The following is a 24,954-nucleotide window of genomic DNA, read 5'->3' on the forward strand; positions in this document are numbered from 1 at the left end:
TAAACAAACCTCATCACTTGAGAAGGTAGGTGATGCGGACGTCGTGGAAGACCTTTTGTCCCGTAACGCTCGCCGTACTGTTGGGGGGGAGAAGCGGTGGGGGGGAGAAGCGGTGGGGGGGAGATGTTCATGTTGCTGCAGTCTGCAGTCTGACCGCTAGATGTCGCTAAAAGTTACACACTGTAGCTTTAAGTATTCTTAATAGAGTTAACTTCAAGTATACTACTTCAAGTATGCTACCCTTAACTTCAAGTATACTACTTGAAGTTAAGGTTAGTAATTCTTCATTAGGGAATGCTTTGTTGTTATTACACATTGGGTCCTACAAAATAATGAAAATGCCCTGGCACTTCAGGAGGCTGTATTTATTTCGTTGATTTAATTTAATTTCTGCCATTGCGCTGTATTTTTAAACATTTGTAAACATATCAAAGCTGTAGCAGTAGTGTTAATAAATTGCCGTTTGGTTCCATCTAGTGGTTGTTTACAGTGGCTATGTCTTAAAAAGTTCTGCTTGACAAATCTGATACATTCTCAGATAATATGTTAGTAGGCCTTTTAATTTGGATTGCTAAATAAGAAATGTGTCAAACACATGGCATGCCATCCCCTCCCACCCCTATAAGCTTCATCCATCAATGTGTGCTGAAAACAACTTGTTGATGTTCAAGGTCTTCACTGTACCCCAAAGGATCCAAGAGGGACCAGATCTCAGTCGAGTAGTGTGCCTCTGGTGGAGTGGGAGATTGGCATAATAGATTTGCACCAGGCATAAAGCCTGCATTTGGATGTCACTATCTGTGTCATTAATATCAGTTTCTCTAAAAGGAAAATAGTCCTGAAGTGACTAATGCAGTCTCCTAACTGATTTGCCAGTGATTTCAATGTGGACCTATATAAACGTCAATTTCTTGGCACTATTTCAACTGAAAATAAAGAGAGGAAAAGTAAAGGGAAAAGTTAAAAACTACAATCCTGTCAAACTGCTGTAAAAATGTATTACTACCCACCTCTGCTCTCACTTGTTACTTTAAAATATATATTTAGTATTTTCCCCATGAAACTATCAGCAATATTTTGCAAAAAAAAAAAGTAAACTGGTATTGGAGAATGAAAGGTGGAAAAAAATGCAGGTTAAGTTGGGATCTTAGCAGAGGCGTAGCCACAAATTTTTTATAAGGATGGCCAGGCAATAACCACTGTACACTGAGGGGTGGCCCAAAGTAGATAGGCACCAACACCTCACAGTAAATCCATCCATCAGGAAAATTAACGAGCAAAACATCCCTATTTTCTAAATTAAGACACACTATATTTTCACACAGCCTTTGCTTACAAATAGACGAATATATTCAAACATCCGTGCTTTCTAGATAAAAGGTATAATGGATAGGCTTAAGGGTAGGCTTAAAACTTTCCTTTTTGATAAAGCTTATAGGAAGAATGGCTCAGGTTATCCCAAGCTATCTCTATAGTTGACTTCTGGAGGACATATGGACCCCCATTTCATCATTCTGCTTCTATTCATTCTATTTCTATTCTTCCACTCTGCAGAATCTGTTAGTTTAATCTCTAACGTTCTGCTCTCTCTGCTTTTTCTCATAGTAGCTTTGCCTCGTCTATTCCTGTTTGGCTGTGACACCATCCTGGAGAAAATTATCAGCTGTGCTGCTGCCATCAACACCTTTGTTTATAGATGTTGGGGATTGGCTTGTTTTCCAGTGTAGTCCTGTTTCTCTGACTGTGAATGGCTGGATGTGCTCGCTTCATCCTCTGACATGGGAGTTGGCTCGGAGCTCGTTTGCCTGGCTGTGTGTTTCCTGGACGGGGTCGCCTTTTACAGCTGCTTTTTGTATCTCTGCTTCTTTCTCCTTGAACCCCAGTCGGACTGGGCAAATGGCCACTCACACCGAGCCTGGTTCTGTTGGAGGTTTCTTCCTGTTAAAAGGGAGTTTTTCCTCTCCACTGTCCCTACAAGCATGCTTAGTGTGAGGGATTGCATTCGAGTCAATGAGTCGATGCAATCAACTGGTTTTCCTTAGGTAGAAAACTTTGAATCAATTAGACTGTATCATCTGGTGAACTGTAAAGTGCCTTGAGATTACGTGTTTTGAATTGGTGCTATAGAAGTAAACTGAATTGAATTGGATAAAATTGATTCAGGTTTTTGGTGAACATCATTTCCATTGCCATTGCTCACCTACTTTTATCAGCAATCATTCTGCATAAAATTGATATTTACAAATAAAAATATCTACATAAATTGATTATTTAATAAGCTTTTATTAAAATAGTTGTTTATCGAAGATTTCACTGAAGACTCCTAGATGACTTTCTCTTTACCCCATAAAACAAAAAAAATCTATTTCTGCTTGAGTTCTGTATTCATAATCTTTATTGTTAGTATATTGATGTGCATAATTAATTGTTGTTAATATATGAAAAATGAAAATGTTTTGAATATTCCACTTGAGAGTATTACTGTTGCCACCATCTGTATAAGAGGGAAGTAAATGGTAGGGTGGCCAAGGATTGGCTAAGGCCATGGCCACCCCTGGCCCCCCATCTAGATCCGCCCCTGGTCTTAGCGGTAGGGATAGTTTTGAAAATTACAAATCTCTCTGACAGAAGGCTGGCCTCTCCGAGACCACGCGTCAGTTTACAACATATTTCATCATTTTCCTCTTTCTTTATATCCATGGTAAGCATGAATGTAAAACGGAGGCTGTAACAGATCAATAAAAGTGAGACAACTGTAGCACAACCAGATGCGCTGACAGCTTCACACGCGCCTCGTGACGTTTCTTTCCCTGAAAAGTCAAACAGGTGTTTCATCGGTCTGCTCTCAACATTATCATACCGCTAGTTTCCCCCAAAGCTCCGCCCGAAACCCTATTAATATACCTTATTACCCTGTTGCGCAATCAGAGCGCAACGGTTATAAATCGGTCTGCGCGCCCCCGGCGCATGTGGAAACAGAACTAAGGGTAACAGAATCTCTTGCCGAACAGGCGGTGTGAATCTGTGAGGGAAAAAATTTTCGGACAGGGAAGAGAGGTAACACCAACGCACTAAAAGCTGCTGCTGAAGACGCGCTGAGGTAACCGCAGCCATGGACGGGCGCTCCTCATGGACTGAGTGTTGTGCAATAAGACGGATCCGCAAGCTGGTTCCGTTGGGTTTCAAGAATGAAGTTAAAGAGCTATCTAAGCTGGCCGCTCCAGTGGTAAGCGTCCTATGATTAAATATACTGTCACTATCCAGTATCATAGGGAATGGATACAATTAAATAATGTTTAAAATTCCACTTTAAGTTTACAGTAAATATCTTGTGTAATAATTGGTTTTACAACTAGACAAAGCCACCCCTACTGTGCCCTGGGCAGATTTTCATTTGGAGATCACTAGTCTAACAGCTACACCCAAAACAGCATGGTACTGCCAACCCCATACTTAAACACTTTAATGTTGTTTTCAGGCTTCACTTTTTTTTTCTCCGAATTGTAATCATAATAAAACTGGGCTCCATAATACAGGCATCTGTCTTTGATTGAATTTGCAAACTCTTACCGGCTGTATGCTCCATGTGAAGTTCTCTTTACAGGGCCGCTGGAAGTCAATTTTTAACTTGGGGTGCTGTCAAAATTTCTTTCTTGTTTTTTTTTTTTTGGACAAAAGACCTATGTGCCTATAGGCCTATTTAAAATACAATAAGAATAAATCATTAAAGCTACAGTGTGTAATAATTACAGGGATATACAGTCAGAAATGTAATATATTACACATAACTATGTTATTTATCATCATCTACGAGCTCAGCCTCTTAACCTTAATATTTGCGTTGCCTTAGAATTCGTTATTTATAATTACATAGGAGCGGGTCTCGCAGCCATGGAGGCAGACATCTTTGCGCTACGGCAGCGCAGAGCCAACAAACTAGCGATTGCGAGATCGCCCATTACGCGTATATTTATTATGTTAAGTCCACATGAAATTTGTACCCTACACAGACTAATGAAATACTATCTGTAAAATTATCTATGTAAACAAACCTCATCACTTGAGAAGGTAGGTGATGCGGACGTCGTGGAAGACATTTTGTCCCGTAACGCTCGCCGTACTGTTGGGGGGGAGAAGTGGTGGGGGGGAGATGTTCATGTTGCTGGGGTCTGCAGTCTGGATGTTAGATGTCGCTGAAAATTACACACTGTAGCTTTAAATAGGTTGAGATTCTCTGCTTTATTGTCATATACACTTCAGTCTGCGCAACTAGAGTCTGTAACACACAGACTTCATCAAAGTTCAGGTGAATATGTGCTATTAATTAAACTTCTCAACAACTTTATAACAACGTAGATTTGGTCAGCTGTCATGAACCTGAGTCACTGTGTTTAAAGCCTCATTAACCAGTGTCATTACTGGACAAATCTGAAATTTGTCCAGTCATGAGAGAGACTATGTACATTTAGTAGTCTGCTGCCGCGAGCGGGATACCTCTATGGTGACCACTACCTTGCTTGATGTTACGTGAAAACGTATGCATTTATAAATATAGTTGTCTCAGATTTCTCTTTATGTTGTCTTTCAGATGATGGCCCAGTTCATGAGTTATGCTGTGAGTTTTGTCAGCACCGTGTTCTGTGGCCATCTTGGGAAAACAGAGCTGGCAGGAGTTTCTTTGGCCATTGCTGTAAGTAGAAAGAACTTGTTTAAAAATCCAACTGTTCTGAACCTGATTGATAGCTTATTCTAGGTTTGTTTTCTGTCTCCCCAGGTTATCAATGTCACAGGTGTATCCATTGGTTTTGGTTTGGCATCAGCGTGTGACACGCTGATATCCCAGGTATGAACATCAACCAATCACACGTGTTAAACATAAACTGGGTGTCTTAAAGGAATTAAACAGTCTGAGTTAGAAAGTAATTTTCTTTATATATTTTAGACATATGGGAGTGGTAACCTCCTGAGAGTTGGGGTCATTCTGCAGCGTTCAATCCTCATTTTGTTACTGACTTGTTTCCCCTGCTGGGCGATCCTCATCAACACTGAGCCCATTCTTTTGGCAGTCAAACAGGAGCCAGAGGTAGCCAGGTCAGATGTCTTAATCCACTCGCATCCTCTGCTCATTGTATTTATGAAAATAATCCCTTTTGTTTTTGATTCTAAAAATCTCTCAATAGTTTGGCTCAGATGTACGTTAAGATCTTCATGCCAGCACTTCCAGTGAGTATATTTTACATAAATTATTGTTCATCATTTCATGCCGGTAGTTCAATAATTTTTACATACAAAATTCTAAAAGTAAATTTTTCACTTGACTTAAACTAAACCATTAACTTAAACACATTAACACTATCACAGTCTAGATGCAGGACCAAGATAAAAAAAAAATCATAAATCTGAACTATTACTAAAAAAAAAAAAATTGATACATGTACATTTCGATCTATTCCAGATAGAATTATTCAGCTTATTTTTTTGTATTATTCTAAAAGTTACCCTACTCTGCATTGCTAAAGGTATTTGCTCACCTGCCTTGATCGCATTAGTGACATACCATTCTTAATATAGAGTTTGTTGGTTTAGTCTTTGTATCTATAATAGCTTCAACGGTTATAGGAAAACCTTCCACAAGGTTTAGGAGCATGATTAAGGGATTTCTTAACCCTTCCACACCATACATCAGGATTCTTAAAATTCCAGCCCCAAAGTTCCAGTGTCCTGTACCTTTTAGATACTCCTGTACTACAATACACCAAGTCAATCGGATCGTTAACAGGACTTTTGAGAACTTGACTGCATACTTAGGAGTTAATTCAGTCATGTCATTCTTGTGTGTTGAAGTAGAGTTATTTAAAAGGTTCAGGACACAAAACCTCTATGGCTGAAATGAAGGAACTCTGCCATACATGAGCTGTCTCCACTGTAGGTTATCCACTGGAGGTTCCAGCAGACTGAGGTCAGAACTCTGTGCAGGACACCAAACTCTCTCATGGACTGTCCTTCACTCCTTGTTGCACAGTCTTGTTGGAAGAGGGGCAATCTTCATTGTTTCCACAATGAGCTTGGCATTGTCACAAATCTATTGATATGTTGAAGCATTTAGGGTTCATTTCACTTTAACTAAGGAAGAAAGCCAAGTTCCTGGAAAACAATTCCTTGTCACAGTACAGTCAGACAAGTACATTTTCATGACAACAGCCAGAACTAGACGGATCCATCAGATTGCCAGATGGACAATTTGTCACCTTAGAAAATACACTACCACGGTTCTAGACTGGAAGCTAGTGGTGGCTTGCTTTATACCAGTGGTTTTCAAATTCAGTACTTACGTGTTTCAGGTATTTCCTCACCTATACATACCTAATGTTTGATGTTTGCTGAATCAGAAGCGTCAGAAGTTTGAAAATCAATGCTATACAACACTTCACTTCACTTGGTTATGTATGGGTTGGATGCATGTGCTGGGCCATGGAAACAATTTCTATAAAGCTCTCTACACACTTTTATTAAGGTAATCTGAGGTCCACATGAAAGTAATATGAGGTCCACATGAAAGTGTGAAAGTTTAGGTTTAGGGTTATGGTCTGTAGCGTTTAAGGGCAGAAACCTGGGGACCTGTGTGCTTTGTGTGAATCAGCATCCACTGTCCATTTTCTGCTGTTTTTTTTTTTATAAGTTTCTGCTTTTTACAATTATAAAATAATCAGATAATACTCATAATCAGAGTTCATTAGATAATGAAAGGTAAAAGATATTTCAGACAGGTCAGGAGTAAAAATGTATTTCATTGATGTTATAGATTGTTGTGTTAACACAAAACTGGCACAAATGAATAATGGAATGTGTATGCTGTATACTGTAGTTAGCTATTGACAAATATCAAATCTTCCACAGTAAGGTTAAACTGGTACTTTGTTCCTGGATTGGAAACTTTCACCATAAAGGAAGGAGTAAGAGTGGGTTTAGTGAATCATGAAAGTGAGGATGTGAATGGGTGAACAGATGACCAATAAATGAGTCAAATAATAACATAGAGAAGAGGAACAAATGAGAAGCATTCTCTTCATATGAATAAGGCAGTGATTTATACCAGAGAAGCACCAACTATCATACTTATTTTTCCATCCTGAATCCTCTGTATTGGTTGGCTTGTTTTTCTTCCATTTGTCTGTGTGCATTTCCTATGATGGTTATATTCTACTGTACTCTGATCTGACTATATAAAGTTAACTGATAGTTGTATGCACTTAATACAATGGGGCTTAAACTTCTTAGTCATACTGTTTAAAGTTCCCAGGCTAATGTTAACATTTTTTCTCTCATTGCAATAATCTACTTTAGAAGGATTTCATAGCCAAAACTGACATCAGTCCATATTTAAGTAGAAAAAAAAGAACTTGCAAAATTGACTTAACAAGCTTAATCCAATTACTCCCCTTACTGTCTTTCAGGCTGCTTTCATGTTTTCCTTAGAGTCAAAATACCTTCAAAACCAGGTAGGTTCATTATTTTATACCAACTGTAAGCTGAAATATAGTACTCTGATAGTACAAAGTATAATGGACCAGAATATGATATGTTCCATCTAAAAGGCAGTTAGATTGATAAGATGTCTATGACCGGTTTATTATGTTGGATTTATTGTTGTTTTGTTTGTTTTTTTTTATAAATAGAGCTCCCTTGATATAGAACACTGGTATCCAGGCTCATCTCTGTGTAATTGCAGTCATTGTAGACTCTTGACCTTTGTTTGTTTGAGACATGTCAATTTGTGCAAAATTGTAATTAAACAACATATGGTATTTTATTGAAGGGCATAATTTGGCCACAGGTGGTCACAGGGCTGATCGTAAATCTACTCAATGCGCTCATCAACTACATTGTGCTTTTCCTATTAAAAATGGGGACTGCGTGAGTATTTCTAACTTTTTTTTTATTGTACATCAGATCACATTCTCAGCTTTATAGATTAATCTAAGCATTTGTTTTGTAAATGTCACATTGGGAAATTCTGTAGAGGCTCTGCTTTAGCAAACACTTTGTCTGAGTTCTCCTTGGCCGGATTCCTTTATGCATACATCATGTGGAAAGGTCTGCACAAGACAACCTGGGGAGGTGAGTAACACATATTGATAGGATGCTGTCATATAATGATGAGGAGCAGGACCTTAATTGTAGATAGGAGGAAGGAAGCAGGGGGATTAAAAGCAAAAGAAAAAACTAATTCATGGAGAATCAAAGATTGCACTGAAGGCCCATACCCTGCTGTGAATAAGACAATCATCTGTCCAAAAGTAGTTAGCAGGGAGATATTTAAGCTGCTGAGATGATTAATAGACAAAGAAAAAGTTGTTGATTAAAAAGTCGGTGCTGCTGAGATGGAAGGCAGGTAACTGGAATGGGAGAATTGGCTCATATAACACACAAGGAACAAGGGAGCACAACATAGATACATATAAGATATAAAAATAAACGGGAAATAAAAAACACTCCCACAGATCATGACAGATGTGTCTTTACTCTGATGGAAAACACTCATATTTCTTTTTTTTTTTTTTTTTACTTAGAGCAAGGGAACAAGATAAGTGAAAGTTTCCTTATGCAGGGTTAACTTGTTAAGGCATTTACTAATTTTATTTTAAGGTTATGTTTAGTTTATTGAGTTTACGGTGGAGGGTGAAGAAATGTATACTGACACGGTTGTAAGACATGTTTTACTTGTAAACAAAAAAGCTGCTCAGAAGAAAAGTCAGCATAGGTAACGAAGGTTTATTTCAACACTAAAAGAAAGAAATAAACAGCGAAGCTATGGGTTTAAATATGGATCTACTCTTTAAATTTTAGCATTCTAATGTTTCTTCTTTAGGCCTCAAAAGGTGCTGAGACTCTGCTATTAAATAATTTCTTAATGAAGAAGTTTTCCCCACAACCTCAGCAGCATAACAATTAAGCAAAATATGATAAGAATCTAATCAGCTAAGAGCAAAGGATGCAACAGGGTTTTTTCAGAGGTAGTTGTACTACACTCAAACCAAAATCCTACTTCGATTCATGCAAGGGGAGCTTTAGATCCTTTTACAGGCCTTGTTCTAGAAAACACCTTACCAAAAACAGCTATTGGAATTCTGAAGCAGTTCTTGGACCAATTGTAAACACTTACCTAAACTATATATAAGTTGTGTTGTACATCAAGGTTTTATTTTATAAAGTTCCTTGATCTGTTTTGTAAAAAAGACAAGTAGTAGAGAAAGGTTAAATTTGAAGCAAAGAGTAAATACACCTATTTTTATTTAAATCCAGTACAGTTATAACCATAACCATAATCTTATTATAAATCGAACTAACACCACAGCTAAAACTCTAACCTTTCATCAAAAAAATTTGAATCAACCACATTATAAAACTAATGATTTTACCAGGAAGAATCTTGATGGCATTTTATTAACAAGTACACATTTGCATTTATGAAAATAAATATATGAAACTGGGTGTACAAGATAAGGTTTTTATTTAAAAAAAAAAGTAATATAACCAGTTTGCTCACAGATCTAGAGCTTGATTTGAAACAATCTCTACTAGGCTAATACTGTGAACATCGAAGGAGGTTGTTTATTCCATTTTAACTCACCCTGCTAATTAGCAATCCAACATACCGGTATTTGCATTGCAAATAGATTTGGACTGAGTGCATTAAGTCATATTGTCTATATTTAAAGAAGACATGGCTAACAAGTGAACAATACTTTTGATGTTATTTTAAGTAATCAATTCAGTTTTTGTCTCATCTCTCTTTTTTATTGAATGATTTTCAGTTTGAAAAATGATTAGCTTTTCTTTCCTTCTCCTCTATCGTCTACAGGCTGGTCCATTGAGTGCCTCAATGACTGGAAATCTTATATCCACTTAGCTATTCCTGGAATGGTCATGATGTGTGTTGAGTGGTGGACATATGAGATTGGAGGCTTTCTGGCAGGTATTTACAAAGTCAGAATTATAATTTGGAAGATGTTTTGTTTTTTCTAAAATAGGTCTGAAACGTCATACCTGTTTTATTTTGAAAGGTCTAATAAGTGAGGTTGAACTTGGAGCGCAGGCAGTTGTGTTTCAACTGGCAAATATTGCCTACATGGTGAGCTAAATAAAAGTCCAAATTGTACACAACTAATTTTTTCAAATTGTTTATCAAATTGGTAATATTTTACATTTTGGTAGTTTCCAATGGGTTTCAGCATTGCAGGCAATGTTAGAGTTGGGAATGCTTTAGGAGCCGGAGAAACAGAGCAGGCCAAGCTGTCTGCGAAAGCAACTATGTTTTGTGCAGGTTAGTAAGTACTTCAATCATTACATGTTTAGACTTCTTTTTTGTACTTTTTAAGACAGATGACATGTTTCAGATCATCCGTGCCAGAAAGGTAAGTCATGACAGAGCATGAGCAGTCAGATATTTAGCCAGGAATATAACCAAAGGGAATCTGTGGCTACACACATAGAAGTGTGTCCAAGCAGCTCCTTCCTAAGATACATCTAATACCCCTTTCACACTGCCCAAAAAACCTGTTTAAACCAGGGAACAATTGTCTTTTAGTGGCAGTGAGAACAGCTCACTGATGCGTGTCTACCCGGGTCTAATGGATTTGCAAGCGACCCAAGTTACAGTCGCCTTGGCTTTGATTGGCATGTAGTGGGAACAGGGGTTGACCTGCTAAATTACTTGATAGCATTGAACGCAATTAACTGACAGCAACTCACGGTGCCAGACACTTCTGATCTAACAAACCAAGGCTACACTGTTTACCTTTGATAAGCATGGCACACCGTAAGAGAGATTTGGACAGATAAAAGAGCGAAATAATAAAAAATACTCACTACGCCCTGGCTTCCTTACATGTTGCTCTCCATTGTTTACTTTGCTGATTTCCGTCCCACTGTCAACATAATCAACGCTCACCCAGCGTGATGCCATCAACAGACATGCAGTGGTGGGGGACTGTGGCCATGCAGCTTGACAGCAGGGGGTCAGAATCAGCTTTTCGATCAAAGGGGAAAACCTGGGTTTTCAGTGGGAAAGCAGCTTAAGATTATTGACTTTACTAAATTATTTATAATATAATACATATATATTTGAGACTGCATTCTGGGGTTGTCCTTAACCCCTCAAATAATTTTTTTATAAATAAAACAATTTTAGCCCAAGATTATTATTACATCATTCACATGATGAGTAATTGAAAATCTCTGATCCCAGCTATATGTTAGGATTGGAAAGCAGAAGCTTCAAAAGTAACAAATAAAAATTAAGTCAATTATTTTCTTTCACACTGCTGTCTGTGTAGGAAATGGCCTTAAATAGCAATATGTTAAAATACATTAGCTTTGTGTTCTGTGAGCGATCTTACTGTACAAGTCTAGCAGCTGTACAGCTAATTTAACAGGTTTTTTGCAACAGGGTCAGTGTCTATATGCATGGCAGTGCTCATTGGGAGTCTGAAGGATCACATCTCCTACATTTTTACATATGATGAGTAAGTACAACTTTAATGTTAACCCAGCTATTGTTAATGTGTAAAAGGTGTCTTATGAGAGTGTGAAGTCACACTCACATGACTAACCTCCAGAAGACATGACTCAGATCTTAAATGACCTTTGAGAATTACAGAACAGGCCTTATCTAACCATAAATCTGGAAACCTGGTTTACTATTGTGTGACATAATAACTAGGTCTAAAGGTTTGTATAAATTGCAGTCAGTTACTGTACTCTGTTCAGTCTCAATAAGAATATTAGCAATGTATGATAATTTTTAGCTCAATTTTTAAGACAGTTAGTTTAAATGAAATTAGGTTTAATTCCATTTATGGTGATATAAAATACTATAAAACTAAATGCAAAAATATAATACTATAAAAACATTTCTTGTTGCAGGCAAATTAGGGAAAGAGTTGCAGAAATAATATCTTTTTACGCTCCATTCATCCTCCTGGATGCCATATCGGTAGGTATCTATCATTTTGTAAAACAAACATTCAGAAATTATAATCAAAGTAAACTAGATATCAAAAGTGCATTTTTTTTATGATTCAACTAGTTGTTCTTACAAAACCACTGAAAAACATTTCAGCCTTTATAAAAACACTACTCTGAAAGGGAAAAATGGAAATAGTTGAAAGGTTGTGATGACGTCTGTTTGTGTAGGTGGGTATGCATTTATCTGATTCAGAAAGCTCTCTCAGTAGGATAAAAAAGTTAAGAATGATTAAGAAAGGAAACAAGCAACAGAAGAGGACAAAAAAGAATATTACAGAATATATATATAAAACAACCAAGTAATCAGATACCCTGCAGGAATAATAAGCTGGCCAAAGGATAAAATACAGGTCACAGCTCCTAACCATGCATGGAGGGTACCACCCCAAATCCAGCATCCTGAGACTGTACGCCATCTGTAAGGAAGGAGACCGAGGACTAGTGAGCATAATAGTTACTATCCAGGATGAAACACCAAGATTCATAAGTACATCAGGGACAAGGCTCCAACAGATGACGTGCTCAGTGAATGTCTCGGACAATAAGGAACAGAAAATGAGGTGCTGGAAGTTCCGTCATGGGAGGATAAGCTCCTACATGGGATGGAGCACCCAAACATACCCGAAGTGGCAGATATCAGGAAATTCTACCAATGGCTAGACAAAGCGGGACTGAAGGACAGCAGGAGCAGGCCCTCAGCACCAGAGCAGTAGAGGCCCAGATCTACCACACCACACAAGACCCCAGGTGCGGACTGTGCAAAGAGGCCCCTGAGACAATCCAGCATATAACTGCAGGGTGTAAGATGCTGTCAGAGATAGCTTACATGGAGCGCCATAACCAAGTGGCTGAAATAGTGTACAGGAACATCTTTGCAGAGTATGGGCTGGAAACCCCAAGATCAAAAAGGGAAACACCTCCAAAGACGGTAGAGAAAGACCAAGCCAAGATCCTGTGGGACTTCCAGATACAGACGGACCAAATGGTAATGGAAAACGAACCGGACATTGTGGTGGTGGACAAAAAGCAGAAGAAAGCTTTTGTGGTTGATATAGGGCAGTGACCCCTAAACTTGAGGAGTGGTTACAGCAGATCCCAGGAAATACATCAGACATCTCGTTCCAGAAAAGTGCAGCTATAGGAACAACAAAAATACTGTGCAGAACCTTCAAGATCCCAGGCCACTGGTAGAGGACCCGAGCTTGGAGGAAAAAAGGTAGACCGCCCGCACTGGGTGAGGAAGAGTATTTTTTTTTATATACATATATATACTCTATAACAACCAGGGATCAGTAGTTAGAGTAGTAATTAAAACAAACAGAAATGCTTTGACCCAAAGCCTTCAAGTTTGCTACAAAGCAGAAGATATAGAGATAAATCTTGGTCTTCTTGCTGTCTGCTGACATTCAAATAATGGAAGTCTATGGCGCCCGAGGCAGAAAGGTCCATAAAAGTCCACAAAAAACGTGTCAATATTCCTCCATACTGCTCGTCCAATGTATTCCAAGTGTCCTGAGTGGGTAGCATCCACAATTTACTCAAAACAAAGTCATTTAGAATGTTTTTAGAGCATAAACAGTAGTGTATAGGATTTCCTAAAAGCGCGTTCACGAGTCTACGGAAACCGCGGCAGACCAAACCAGATGAAAGTTTTTTGTGGACTTTTATGGACCTTCTGCCTCGGGCACCATAGACATGTTTTGAATTCCATTATTTGAATGTCAGCAGACAGCAAGAAGCCTCCCAGATCTCCAGATGCATTTGAGATATCAAAAAAGTACTCCAGAGTGTTGTTCAGCATGGGGGTGCGTAGAAAATGAAGGCTAATCATGTTTTGGGTGTACTATTCCTTTAAGGGGGATTTGTAATTTTTTTTAACAGCCACTGTGCTTCTGTTTAGGAAGTGTAACCTTTTGCTTTTTTTCCCTTTAATGACCAGGCGGCCTCTGGTGGTATTATAAGAGGAGCAGGTAAACAGAGAGTTGGGGCTATTTGCTACTTCTTGGGATATTATGGCATCGGTTTTCCAATCGGAATCCCCCTGATGTTTGCAGCCAAACAAGGAATCAAGGGTAACATCTACAGTTCTTAGTCTCCTGAAATGCTCTGCCTCCATTTCTTTCTTTACATCTTAAATGACAACATAATGGGAACGCTTTCTATTACCAAGGTCTATGGACTGGCTTGTTTACCTGTGTATCAGTTCAGTGCGCATTCCTGATTTTCTATCTCCTCAGAATGAACTGGAAGTCAGTAACAATTGAGGTTAGTCTCAGAGATAAATGTTGCTTATTTTGAAATTTTTTTTTCTTTATTAACATTGATTTAAACATTGCTTTATCTTCTAGGCAAGGATCCGAGCAGGGGTAATTGAGAGCTCAGCAGAGACAAGTATGTGTTAATTATTTGTTTAGGTTCTTATATTTATGTAGATATTTTCTATTATGAAACAATAAAAGAAAGTCTATGTGGTGCAGTTGTGACTAATAAAACAGTTATCTGATTACCTCATTTTAACATAAACCCCACACTGTAGCACCTGACTCTTACCAGTGACAGAAAAAATCCCCTAAACAGGAATGACGTATAAACAGAAAAAAGTCCTCAACTAACAGCCTGAATTGAAAGTCTTGGAAAAATGAATTCCCCTTTCTTCCTTTTCTTTAGTTTCTATCATGAGATCTGTCCTTGTTCAGCATGATACTATATCACCATTAATAGGGCAGAGTGGAACATTGTTTATCTTGAGACTTTTTGTCATCCTTGCTCATCATCCATTCTATGAGCATGAGGAAACAAGATATAGTACAAGTTTTAACCGTTTATAGGACACTCAGTGGAGTACTTTGAAAGTCAAAACTTCAAGCTAAGAGTGTTATTGGAGGACAGTACAAGACCGTATTACTTTTGTAACATTTAAGAAATATCGGTAGCTTGATGGAAAAAATCAAGTTCAATGTAATAACAAATGGTCACTTGCCTTAATATGTTAAAAAAAACTAAGAAAAAATTATTCTTTCAGAAATCCATGAAAAACACTCACAGAGTGAAAGAAACTATTTTTTTTTCTTGCAACGTAACCTTAAGAACATTAATGCTGATACAGGCACTTACATTTCTTACTTCCTTACTTAGGTTATTAAGTTTTTAACTTAACTTTTCAATTAGCTTTTTAACTTTTTCAACTTACCTTTTTTTAGACCTCACTGACAACTTATCTAATGTTACAACAACTGATTGAGAAACAAATTACCTTCTTCAATTACACAAAGTACCAGGTTGCAAAATACTGTACAAGCCAGGTCAGTAGATGAAATTCCTTATATTTGAAAAGTAACTTTAAAGTTGAAGAAACCTCTCTTTGTTCAAGAACGTAACCTCTAAATATAAAAATGTGAGTTGTAGTTTTTGGAAGTAGTGTCTAGTTTCCAAAGACTATAGCACCTAATAGCATCTGTGCATAACAAAGTAATTCCTTAGTTTTAGAAAGCAATCTTAAAGTTCCAAAAGGCATGAGAAAAGTTCCAGAAAGTATGCTCCTAGAAATCAAAATTTTAAGGCAAGGAAACATATTTCCAAGTTCAAGTAACTAATCTTCAAGCCCTTCACTCTGGAAAAGTATTTCAGCATTATGTTCAACATCAACAATCAATATTTAATAATCCTTCTAAGGCACAATTAGGTGACACTTCCCCCAGTTGTCTTCCCTCAAAATAAGCAGAAGTTGTTACAAATATGGCATCTTATAAAATAAAAATTTGTGTTGGAAAGTACATGGATCAGTAATTGAAAAGATGTACTGTACCTCATCAGCTCCCTCTCAGGCAGAAGGGATTAGGTTAAGTCATCCTGCTAAGAAAGTTGCCAATTATCTTATCAACTCAAGCTTCTTTCTACCACTGAATATGAAAAAATTACCTGAAAATCTTGGACACAAATGACTGAAGTAGAATCTGCCCCGTGAGGAACATTAAACCTTTTCCAATTAACTATGTATGATATGGACTACTGGTTGTCTAATGCCTTGATATACGACAACCAGTAGTCACCAGAATTACAGTGTACACAAAATAATTAGAAGCAATCTAAAATTTCACAAATCGATCCCCTTTTCCATTATAATCTTAAGATCCCATCCATTACATCCACTTATAAGATCTGTGTCAATAGTCAAAAACTGTAAATAAGCCTCAGAACTGGTTATAACCTTCTTGTCATTATCTTTGAGTCCATTTTTTGACTCAAGCTTAGCAGTGTGACCACTCTGTTAGTTTCAAACTGTCCAGTTCTTGTTTTCATTCTTGTTTGTTGATCTCTATGATCAATGTCTGAGTTAGCTTTTTAATCAACTATGCCACTTATTGAAGATATGGAAGGCACCTGGTTGTAATAAAAAAATCAATAAGTAAGGTTCAAACATTCTTGTAGTCAGTTATGTGAAAAGTCTCTAAACATCTTTTCCTCCCCTGGATGACCAGGTCCCCAACCAGAAGATGCAGGAACATCACTGAGCCCAACAGACACCAGAGATCTGGTTGATGCTGAAGAGGTCTCTGCAGTACAAACCCAGGAAGTCCAGCGCTCCTACAGGAGTCTGGTTCTTCGAAGAGGTCTCGCTCTGGCTGGCATGCTGTTCATCCTGGCTACTGGAATCATCATAAACCTGCTTGTCACGAACTTGGTTACCTGACTATGAATGATGCCTATCTTGTTCAGGGAGCAAAGGCTCTGCCGCAACTGCAAAGGAAGGTGTGGCTGTTGCACTGCAGGACACAGCCAGACAGGAGAAGGCACACACATGAAGATAAGCAGGAAGCAAAGAGAAAACAGGAGAAGCAATATATGATTATTAATGATTTAATCTCAGAAAGCGAGAGTATTCTCTGGAATGACAAAAAAAAAAATCATCCCTAATCATTATCTTGATCTTTACAGTCAATGCTGACAAAGAGCTGAGTCAAACCAGCTTATGTTAGCTTCGACTCACTTTGACTGTCCATTAGGGAACAACATGGTGGAGAAAATTGGATCAGGAGTGTATGTTGCATTGATCCAGTCAGTAGCAGTATGGTTGCCCTCTGCAGACTGAATCTCTGGCAAAGGAACAAGGAAGTGCACAGCTGCTCCCACAGCTAAAAGAGCAACTGCAGCAAACATGGCAAGGCCTCTTCTGATGATCAGCTGGGTGGTGGAAAGTTGTCTTTCTTTCAGCTGCTGGACATCATGGCCTCCTTGTCGATCCGTGTTTCCATCCTGACCCTCTGTATTGACAGAAATGTATCCGTCTGTTGCCTGTAAATAAGTATAACATTTCCCATTTTTTTCTATTCAAGTTTGAAATAGTAGAAACATTTTACATTGTAATAAAAGTACCAATAGAATAATAAAAATGTTTTAATTGTAGATGTTTGCTTACTTTGTCATTGCTGGCTGTTTGATCTGCAGTTTGCTCAGTTTCTGAGAAGCCAGAGGAGTTTAACAAAGTCATGTGCATGGCTTTCTGAGCTCGTTTTACAGCCTATGAGAAAAGAATATTAAAAAGTATACCTGTAAGTTCTTGAACAAAACTGCAGGAGTCTTAATTCACAATAAAACAAGCAAGATTATACATTAACTTTTTTTTTCCTTTGTCACGCTGCAACCAATATAATGCTGCAATATGATCTGATGTAAAAGATTCCTCGAAAGCTCTGGCTGTATGTTTAGGCTCAATATCCATCAGGCTGTCGGTTCTGGTTGGTATGTGTATGCCTTCACCTCTAATAGTGGGATGTGACTGCCAGGTGTGTTCTCACAGCTGCAACTGTCAGGGCAATTCAGGAAGAGCTTAAAGAGGAGCAGATTCCCTGAGGCAGATGTTATATCTTGCTCTATGAGCTGAAACCAGTGTCTCAGTTCATACTTTGTACCTGGATTACAGGATACTGCCAACTCTCAGGAGTTTATTGAAGTACCAGCCATTGATACTCTCTCACTGAATCTCATCAACACTCACCTAGCTGCACCCCTGGTTCATGCTATCAGAACCCCTTTAAAAATCATGGAAGGAAGCAAGAGGTCATATTCAACAAGCACTGCTCTCTTCTACCTACTGATCTCAGCCTCTGTGGAAATACTTTTCTTCCTCTCTTGGAACTCCACCATCTGTCCAGCAGTAAGCTATTCATCTCACCAATTATATCTGAACCCAATTTCCTATAATTATAACTTAGCTCTTCTCCTTACTGCCATCCCAGATTTCTCCTGTGAATCTGGAAGAACCATTCATTTGTCTCAATTAACTGTTCAACCTTCACTCTGTATGAGAGTCTCAAACAAAATCAAAATGCTAGACTGAGTCTAACTCATCTTCCAGCACATTCTGACCAGCTTCCCTCTCATTCTTTTGGCTTGCTAAAATGATCTCTATAGCATGATGCTGGAAATACAAGGTTTTACTATTGGGATTTTGTGTTAAAACCACAGGTGGGAGATGTGGAGTTAACAAGTCATCTCCATGCCATGCATTTGTTCTGCTCAGCAAATGAACCAGGTGAGTCGGGAAGCAAAGTGTGAGGATGATGTTTGGGCAAAAGGTGGAGGAGTGAACAGCTGCTGCTCAGAATAAAGACACAGTTGGAGGAGTCATTTCTAAAAAACGTTTTTTGCCTTACGGGTGGGTGGATGGAACAAAAGGGCAAGTCTGGTAGATGAGGCAGGCTGGACAACATTTTCAAATGGGAAAGGGAGATAGAGGAGGTAAAAGAGGAGAATAAACTGGAATTAGAAGGAAGCAGTTCAGATGTAGAAAGAGTTAGGCGAAGGAAGGTTGTCATAGAAGGTATAAAAATAATATTTAGATTCAGTGCTGGAGATAAACAGAGCCATTTGGGCCCTATTTTAAATATCCAGAGAAACAACTAAGAAAATTGGGAACGTCAGATTAGTGCAGGAGTTGAGAGATGGAAACTTACTGGTAATTTGAAATAATAAGGAGCAAAAAACAGAGCGGTGAACACTTAGGTCAAAGAGAGATGACAGAGAAAAAAGTCACAGGAGAGAATAAAACTGTGAAAGGAGTACATAATAACAGTAATCCCAGTTAATAGGGATTTAGATCAATTAAAGATGAACATTATTACGCTAGGTTAATAAGATACAGAGACTGTATGAAAACATACAGGGGGAAAGGGTGGCAAGCACGTCACTGCTGATAGAGTTTTCAGTGTCAGTTCTACCAGAGAGAGTTAAAATAGTTTTCATGAGTTCCCCAGTTAGGCCGTTCATTCCAAATCCACTCGGATGCTACAGGTGTCAGCACTCGGACACCTACACTACAGAGAAATGAATCAAGCTCAGAATCAGGTACAAAAGCCAAATAAAGTAGAAAGAGAAGATAACTTCATTCCGACGCAAGAAAAACTCATTCTATTCATAGCTTATGTTATCAAATGCACAGACCATGCTTAGCATAAGATCAGAAAATCAGGATCATTGAACTTACGACTCAAAGAAGTTAGTTAGGAAAGCATAGTTACAAGGCTGGGGATGTAGGGAAGAACAGGATCTGGAACATAAAAGTTAAAGATATTGTTAATAAAAGTAATAATTATATTAGATAAAGATAGAGGATATTGGGTTATTATATTATGGATGTAGAGTATATAAATTTATTGGTTAATATACTGACATGTAGTTCCACAATCCAAACCTCACAAAAGAAGAAGAAAAAGAACCAGGTGAGTCCAATTTGCACAGTGAATTAATTAATCTGCAGATTGGACTAACCTCCACAATCACATGGCTTGGAGATGATTCCACATTTCCTACCTCTGGTTCAAACTTTTCAGCAATGGAAGGTTTGTGAGACCTGCTCTGTATCATTTTCTCCTAACTTCACAAGCTTGTTTTATTTAAAGTCACAATAAAGCACACATTTGTTGGTTGCAACGTGACATAAGTTCAGAGTTCATGAGAATTCTTCCATGGTAGTGCATACATTACCTCCTCTGTTACTTTCTGCCAGTTCAGCCTGAAGATAATTATTATGAAGAAAGTTGATTGCAAAATCACACAAACCAGAAGTCCCACCCAAAAACCTGTGCAGAAAAGCACAAGTAATTAAGTGCAAAACAGGTCATTTATGGAAAAAGAGAAACAAACAAGGACTATGGTTAAATACCTAAAACTCTTAGTTTTGCAACAAACATCAAAGTGACACTCAGCGTAAGCCCTATGCAGTAGTATCCAATGAAGTTTGCCACTGCTGGTATCTTCTGCTTTCCTGTTCCCAAGAAAATGCCCGTGCACACACCCTATAGTATGAAACACATCTTACTTTCTGAATAACAAAGAGTATTCATTCCAAAAAATATTAAAAATGTTCAAGAATAAAAAATATAAATTCTTAGGACTTACTACAAGTGCATCAAAGAACTGAAGGAAACAGTAGACACTCATCATATCGGAAACCAAACCTACAATCTTCCTAAAAGGAACATTTTATCGTTTAAGTGTGCTGTGATATTTTAAATGAGTATTACTGTGACTTTAATGTAAATACAACTGTGCAGACCCACTCATCAGAGGTGAAGATTAAGCCAATCACCGATTTGGAGCATCCAAGCACAACACCCTCCACAACCGCAAAGGTAGCTGCACAAAAAGACGTTTAAAATATTACAAGAGACACAGGAAAAAATAAAAGATATAGATTTAACTGACCTGCAAGACAGAGTGAGACCTTGCTGGTCAGAAGGGCCCTGGCGCTGTCTCCTGCACCAAGAGCATTCCCGACCCTAGCACATGTAGCAGCCTGAACACCCAGTGGAAACTGTGTGTTCAGGGTTATAACATAAAGTGTGTAAATTATTTTGAACTGATTCCCGTTAAAAAGAAAGATGTTCTGAGATAAAGTTACAGCACTGTACCATGTAAGTGATGAAAGTCACCATGATCACAGCATGCTGGGCTGCCAGCTCTTCCTCACTCAGCACTCCTGTTTATTACAGACATTTATGAATGTTGTGACTCAGTGTTATTGTTACATATGATTTGAGTTTATGTGTGTGTGTAAATTACCTGCAAGGAATCCTCCAAGTTCATAAACCCACCACTCAAAACACTTCATTAAGGAACTGGGAATGGCCAGTTTCATGTATGAGCCCCACTCCTGCAGTGATTCCACAGACCAGCCTGTAGAGGGAGATAGAGGCTTAATCATACCATCAAAACTAGTTTGAAAGCAAAGCAAAAGTTATGATCTGTGACCCTGTCCCTCACCATCCCATGTTTTTACATGCAGCTTCTTCCACCAGATGTAAGCAAAAAGAAAGGAACAGATGTATATCTGGGACAAAGTGTTTGCTGCCGCAGAACCACTGCAAAACAAAACAGCAGGATTGTCATGGTTTTGTTTTTATCTCTGAGTTTTCATTGGTCTTATTTCCATTTTTGTATTCTAGCTATTTTTGATTGTATTGGAGTTCTTAGATAGTTCTGGTTTGCTGTCTTGTGTCAGTCTCCTTTTCTCCCTATAGCTACCTTCTTGCTTTTGTTCACACCTGCTCTCAATCTGCTAATTAGCCTGTTCTTTGTTTCTCTCCCACATGTTCTCCTCCTGTTCAGTCACTCTTTGGTGGTTTGTCATCATTTCTTTGCCCTCTTGTTGTGAGTATTCCTGGTTCTCGGCTTTTGAGGATTTATGTTTTCGGATTTTTGCTTCTGTTACCCTTTTGGTTAGTTAAATCTTGCAAGAAACCACTTCAGCTTCAGTGTCTGCATTTGGGTCGTGTCAAACCTCCACCCCACTGTGACAGTGATAATTAAAGTGAGTTATTGTGCTGCTCATACTTATCCTGCGGTACATGTGCATGCTTACCTGACTCCAAGTTTCATCCAGTAAAGGAAGAGATAGTTTGTGGCAACATTTGCTACATTTGCCATTGCAGCTGTGTAGAGTTGTGGAAGTATTATACCCTAGGAATGCAGTACAAACATCAAAATCAACATGAAGTCAACATTTTTACTCCATCTAAATACCAAAGGGTAACAATGACAAATCAACAGAGAGAGCTGGCCTCTGATTTTAGAGATGGACTCACCTGGTTCTGCAGGTAAGACACCTGAAGGTTGTGAAGAAACATTGCCTATAAAGAAACACCTTAAAGTTAGATTTTTTTTTACTACATATTCTAAACACAGATATTGCCAAGAATAAAAAAAAAAAAAAAAAAAAAATTATGTTCACTGTTAAAATAAATGTGAGATGAAATGTGTGACTTACTGGCACTGCAGGAAGGAAGGCTGTTATATAGAGCTGGGCAATTCTGTAAATAAATACAACAATGGTGAGCGAAAGATACATTTTTTCTTAATTTGGCAAAAACAGTCTGACATGTCCTACCTGGTGTTGCATTGTTAAAAAAATAGCATTTATTAGATGTGTTATAAAAAATTACAAAGTTTAACACTGGTTTGCCAGTTTTAAAACTCTTGGTAAATTCACATGCAAGATTTAAGAGATGTAAGGTGGTTATAGACAAATTGGGACATTGTTTCTTGTTGGTGGCACAGGAAAAGAATAACAAAAACACAAAAATTAAAAATAACACAAGAGCGAATGTTTAGTATTTTAGGTGAGCCAGAAGCGAAGGTTGTAGACCACTGATCGAACAGATAAAAACTGTGATCCCACATTAATATGGCCAAAAAAGCTAATTAATTCTTAATTAATTCACTTTGGCAATTAATTAAAAATTAAGAATTAAATCTCAAAGTGAACTATTAAGGTAAAATGTTAAATTGGTCCAAGGAAAGACTTATTTACAGTCTCTTCTTTAAGCACATGCCATCATAATAAACTGATTTAGTATTGCACTGCAAAAAAATGATCTAAATAAGTATGAATGTTCTTAAAATAAGTGCACTTACTGTACCCTTAACTTGAGCAGATAAATAAGAAAATCAGCCAAAGGAATTAGTATGTCTCCTCTTATTAGAAGATATGATACAGTTGAAATAGTATAATAGATATAGGCATTAGCCCATGTCTAGAACTGTAAGGCCCACATATTTTTTCCAGTCATTATATTTAGCAATGATCCATAACATCCATCACATTCCTGAAGTAGAATAACTTTTTTTTTTTCTGAATGAAAATGTTGCTTTTTTGGAACACACAGGGTAAATCCCTCACTTGTTTTACCTGTATTCTACTGTAAGTTCTGAAAAGGTCTGTTACTGGTAGTAATAGAATGATTAGTACTACAGTATATTTACTGCAGTAAGGTACCTGGCCACCTCAGGGTCCTGCCCCACACATAAGAGGATGGGTTGTGCGTTGATGAGCAGCCCCCAGCAAGGCAGACAGAACAAGAGCAAGATGATGATGCTCCTCTGAAGTATCACTCCCACCTGCAGCAGATTCTTACCTCCAAACGTCTGTCAATGTCAAACACATTTTAAACACCATACCTAAAAAAAAATATTTAAGGGTGATAAATTATCTAATACAAAAAGCAGTTTTCCAAACCTGAGATACCAGGGTATCACACGCCAGTCCCAGCCCGTACCCTGTTGCTACAGTGGTTACGTTAATGGTCTGAAATGAAAGCAGGCTGCTGGAAGCGATGTTCCTTTCACTCAACAAAAATTTTTTTGACACATTTATCAAACTGTCATTAATCAAAGCCAAGTACTTGTGACTAAAGTGATTTAGTGAGTTTAGAGGTATTTAATTTTCTCTGCATCAGCGGTTTTAAAACTGTGTGATCATTTGTCATTTCCCTCACCACAGTCCCTATATGTGTCGTTGAAACATTCAGCTGATCACTTACAGCAGAAGCCAGTCCGTAGCCAGCCATTACTTCATTTCCCAGACGCCCACAGAACATTGTGATCACAAAAGGCAGGAGGTAATTGAGAATTCGAGACAGCAGCTGGAAAGAAAAAGTTTGTATTACTGTTGAAGCAGCTACCAACTTGTGAATAAAATCAAAGTAAGAACCAGTTTCAATTAATTATTGTTGTCAACAGCAGTTTGATTTTATTGATGAGCTTTCACACCACCATTACTTTAGCAGCAAGCACCATCTATAACCTGCTGAACACTGTCCTACCTGTAAGCCTTATCCCTCTTAAACCTTTTTTTGGTCCAAAATAGCTGTCATCAATCATTTTGTTACAATTTACAGTCAAGCCAGGAAAAGACTGCCAGTTCTTACCAGAGGCCCTGTCATCCTCAGGATGTGGTACAGTTCCTCTCTGTGGGCTATGGGAACCCTGCGGCGCAGCCAACTGCAGCAAAAAAGCCTATCACTGGACACTTCCATATCTGAAGTGTATGACTGTTCACCACAGCTTCTTGCTTTTCTCTAACATATGTGTCTTTGTTGTGTTCTGGATGCTGATGAAAATGGAAATCTTGCTGTGAACACAGCTTCCCTGGAAGTAAGCCAGCTACAGCTGAAACAACAAAGATTGTTTAACAAAGGCTAAGAAAACACTTTGTAATCACAACAGAGACTAGAATGGGGGACTTGAAAGGGAAAATGTTCACGTCTTGGTGATGAAACACTTAATAGACAATGAACCGGTTATGTGGAGAGCAGGACATTTTCTAACTGGAATCTGTTTTTCATAACTTCATTAGAGCATTTGTAGTGTTGAAGGTATTCAAATGTTTTTAAAGATATTTTTTCAGTGGAGCACTGACCGAGGCAACAATGGGATCTAATGTCATTTTAAAGCAATCAGATAAAACACACCTCAAAACATTCTTTCAATTATGAAGAAACATAGGAAAGATAAGAGAATATGTTATTGAATTAAGACATTTTTTATCTTTATGTTGAAATGTGCTCATATACAGGTGCTGGTCATAAAATTAGAATATCATGAAAAAGTAGATTGATTTCAGTAATTCCATTTAAAAAGTGAAACTTGTAT

At 38.0% G+C, this 24,954-nt stretch overlaps 2 protein-coding genes across 2 annotated transcripts; one reads left to right on the forward strand and one right to left on the reverse strand.

Annotated features, from left to right (window-relative positions):
- Positions 1 to 2,977: 2,977 nt before the first annotated feature.
- On the forward strand, positions 2,978 to 16,744 carry LOC107089955 (multidrug and toxin extrusion protein 1-like). The gene is made up of 17 exons (XM_015383051.1): positions 2,978 to 3,226; positions 4,589 to 4,690; positions 4,775 to 4,843; positions 4,943 to 5,091; positions 5,181 to 5,223; positions 7,455 to 7,499; positions 7,817 to 7,914; positions 8,021 to 8,118; positions 9,863 to 9,976; positions 10,065 to 10,132; positions 10,216 to 10,324; positions 11,450 to 11,525; positions 11,926 to 11,995; positions 13,967 to 14,099; positions 14,198 to 14,292; positions 14,376 to 14,418; positions 16,506 to 16,744. Exons 1-17 carry the CDS (start codon positions 3,113 to 3,115, stop codon positions 16,715 to 16,717), a joined length of 1,638 nt encoding a protein of 545 aa, XP_015238537.1. The 5' UTR covers positions 2,978 to 3,112; the 3' UTR covers positions 16,718 to 16,744.
- Positions 16,745 to 16,980: 236 nt separating this feature from the next.
- Positions 16,981 to 24,360, reverse strand: LOC107089950 (multidrug and toxin extrusion protein 1-like). The gene is made up of 17 exons (XM_015383038.1): positions 24,231 to 24,360; positions 23,844 to 23,945; positions 23,540 to 23,608; positions 23,300 to 23,448; positions 22,292 to 22,334; positions 22,110 to 22,154; positions 21,887 to 21,984; positions 21,289 to 21,386; positions 21,088 to 21,201; positions 20,937 to 21,004; positions 20,731 to 20,839; positions 20,586 to 20,661; positions 20,425 to 20,494; positions 20,189 to 20,321; positions 20,011 to 20,105; positions 17,444 to 17,545; positions 16,981 to 17,319 (listed from the first exon to the last, which is right to left on the reverse strand). Exons 1-17 carry the CDS (start codon positions 24,336 to 24,338, stop codon positions 17,011 to 17,013), a joined length of 1,788 nt encoding a protein of 595 aa, XP_015238524.1. The 5' UTR covers positions 24,339 to 24,360; the 3' UTR covers positions 16,981 to 17,010.
- Positions 24,361 to 24,954: the final 594 nt, after the last annotated feature.

Source organism: Cyprinodon variegatus, unplaced genomic scaffold (assembly GCF_000732505.1).
Source record: "Cyprinodon variegatus isolate N-32 unplaced genomic scaffold, C_variegatus-1.0 Scaffold14, whole genome shotgun sequence".
Taxonomy (NCBI): Eukaryota; Metazoa; Chordata; class Actinopteri; order Cyprinodontiformes; family Cyprinodontidae; genus Cyprinodon; species Cyprinodon variegatus.